Below are 3,100 nucleotides of genomic sequence, written 5' to 3' on the forward strand. Positions count from 1 at the left end.
ATAGCTAATTCTCTTGCAGATTGTCTCATTTGATTATGAATGTAACGTTTATATAGGGGAACTACACTGTTAGCAGTAACTTGGTATGCACGTATTTCATGTTAGCTTAGCTTCTTAGCCTGAGCTAGCTTTATTTACTTCCAGTTTGGAGGCAGCAGGTCCCGCCTCGGCTCCGCCTCTTTGCCCTTATTTGGAGCAGGCGGGATTAGACTCTGACGTCGCTGTCAAGCCGTTAGTGGCCGACTCCGCCTACTAAGGGCTTCTCGGCAACTCTGCAGAATCCTATGGGTGACGTCACGGACACTACGTCCATTTATATATAGAGTCTATGGTAAACATGCACCGACCATATTACCTCCAAAACAGTCGGGCATTGTTTCCGATAACAACGTTTCTGATAGGGCCGTGGGTGTAAAGCCAGCCTACATTTCCGATATTACGTCATATCGGACGCAAATCTGGATCAGCTCCGTTGTAGCCCGTCTTTAGAGATTTGGGTAGAGAGAGGGTTTTATTTTCTGACGCTGCGTGAGTTCCCCGATACACCGGGGACACATATTTATGTATAAAAGACATAAAAAAGTGCATTTTGCATGATAGGTCCCCTTTATATAACAACATCACTTTCTTCCGTAGTGTTGTCAAATTGGGACTTCTCTACCCCTTTAGCTTCTACTAAGTCTCGCACTGCATGTTTTATTCTTACACACTTCCTGTGCGAAATCCAGACAAGGTAACATAAAACAATTTGCTCCCAAAACATAACACAAAACTCCTAGAAGTCCAGTAACATTTATGCCATCTTGATTTGTAATCTTAGCAGCAGATATGACTGAGTCAGAGAAAAGCAGACTGCTGAAAAGTATCATTATGGTGATATGACGATGAATAGAATCAATGAATGAATGAAGAACAGATTCAAAGCCTTACTATTGTTTCTTTTTGAAAACAACAACCCCATTAACAGTTAAATTAAGTAAGTACGTTTTCTGATTTTAAAGTGTCTCCTACAGTTGGAGGAGAGAGAGCAGGTGCTACAAGAACTGCAGGACGAGCTGAAGGAGGAGAGGAAAAGCCGAGAGGAGGAGAAACTCCAAGAAATGCAGCACTCCCAACAGCAGGAGGCGCTACAGCTGAGCCGAGCTGAAGCTGAACTACAGCTGCTGACGAAGAGGAACGCTGAACTTCAAGAAGAGGTGTGTGTGAGGCCCAGTTCCATCCCTAATAACCAGGACGTTATTAAACCCTCCAACAGGGAGATATTAAACTCTCCAAAATAAGTTATTAAACCCTCCAACAGGAAGTTAATGAATCCCTCCACAGGAAGTTATTAAACCCTAAAACAGGAAGTTATAAAACCCTCCACAGGAAGTTATTAAACCCTAAAACAGGAAGTTATTAAACCCTTCAACAGGAAGTTAATTAATCCTCTAACAGGAAGATATGAAGTCCTTCAACAGGAAGTTATTAAACCAGCGAGTTATCAACAGCATCAGCGCTTATTAACTTAGGACCCGCTTATTATAGCTTCTCCACCTGAAGTGCAACCATGTTTGTGGCCCTCATTAAACACGATGTCTTCAAATAATTCCTTACAAACATTCACTCGTGAACTTCGCAAAATAAGACAAACATTTAATAACGTGCTACTGATGTTTACAACTTAAAGGTTACATTGTATTTGATTTGAATTACGATCATATAACTGCATCTAGTCTAGAGAACTGTAAAGGTGTGCATTTGATCGTAGAGTTTTGTATATTTACAGAAACAAAAACCAAGCAGCTCATAAATGTCAGATCTGAAAACGAAAAGGGGTGACGTTAAACTGACCTTAGCAACGGTCTGTTCTCCTTAGCAACGGTCTTTTAGCAAAGATGATCAGCCTCTGGAATGTCCAAATTGACCAATCAGAATCGAGTATTCAACTGAACCGTTGTCTGAGAGATCCTTATTCTCCCCGGTTATGAAAAATTACAATACTTCCTGTTTCCAACAGAGAGGGGGGAGTCCGTCCCAAAGCTTGCTACTGTATTTACACCCTCCACCTCAAAGATAGCAACCTCCTTCAGCTGTTAGTGTGAGTTTGTAACATGGAGTTCACTCTGTCACTGAGTGCCGGGTACGGGTGGGTTTGGATTGGGCCTAAATCAGTGTCTCTGTACATATGAGAACAAAGACAGATTTGTGTTGAAATGTATTCCATTGGTGTGTTGCTGTGCCAATGCGTCTCAAACAGAGCTTGATTAAATGTAGTGAGAGTGTGTGTGGTTGTGAGAGTGTGGTCGCAGCGAGAGGGATTGAGTGATAGAGTTGAAATGGGGGAGAGATAGAGAGTGACAGAGTTAATATTTGCTTTGGCAGCTGAGTGTGCAGTGATGGATGTCTGTGCCAGCAGCATCCAAATGGAACTGAAATAAATTGTGAAACAAAAAAGTGAAAAGAGCGAGGCAGCAAATAGGAGGAAGACGGGTGAGACGGCTGAAGGAAGGATGGAAAAGAGAGTGTGTGGGTGAATGAAAGAGAGTGGAAAAAGCTAATTATGAACAAAGAGGGGACAGGAAGGAGAGCATCCTAAAATGACTTTGCTAGGCTTTTTCTGTGTGTTTGTACCCCAGTCTTTGTGTGTTAACACATGAGGGCCTGTCTCAGCTGTTTGACCACTAACACACAGATACACACACAGAAACACACACTATCTGAAAGCAACTCCTAATTAACTGTATCCTGCCTCTTTACTTCACACTAAGGGAACACCCAAACCCTCTCACACTACACATAGAAATGTAATCCGTTGTTGATTTAATAAGCTTGAAAAGGGATGCATTTGTATTTTTCTCCTTTAAGTTTTTGTTAGTTTTCAATGTCAAGATAAAGTACTTATCACTATCCTCAACTTCTAAAGGAAACCAAAAAGGTTGTGCTGTACCATGCAGTAGAAAAACGACCTCCTGGTCTCCCACTGTCTATTGAACGCCTCCCTCTGCCTGTCCACATACTGTAGAGTTCAGCAGGTTCAAGGTGACCTGGTGCCAATTTCACAGCTGACATGTTCTTTCATGTCATTCATAGGCCTTCAGTACAGCAGCTCCCCCCCCCC

At 42.3% G+C, this 3,100-nt stretch overlaps 1 protein-coding gene across 1 annotated transcript in view; it reads left to right on the plus strand.

Moving 5' to 3' along the window:
- Window positions 1-651: 651 nt before the first annotated feature.
- The window catches only part of LOC104956761 (leucine-, glutamate- and lysine-rich protein 1), a 5,734-nt gene continuing 3,285 nt past the window's right edge, over window positions 652-3,100 (plus strand). The window contains exon 1 of the mRNA XM_010784291.1: window positions 652-1,196. Within this exon, the coding sequence (XP_010782593.1) occupies window positions 1,101-1,196 (96 nt within the window). The 5' untranslated portion in view covers window positions 652-1,100. The remainder of the gene's footprint in view (window positions 1,197-3,100) is intronic.

The sequence above is a fragment of the Notothenia coriiceps genome, unplaced genomic scaffold (assembly GCF_000735185.1).
Source record: "Notothenia coriiceps isolate Sejong01 unplaced genomic scaffold, NC01 NC01_scaffold00026320, whole genome shotgun sequence".
Classification (NCBI taxonomy): Eukaryota; Metazoa; Chordata; class Actinopteri; order Perciformes; family Nototheniidae; genus Notothenia; species Notothenia coriiceps.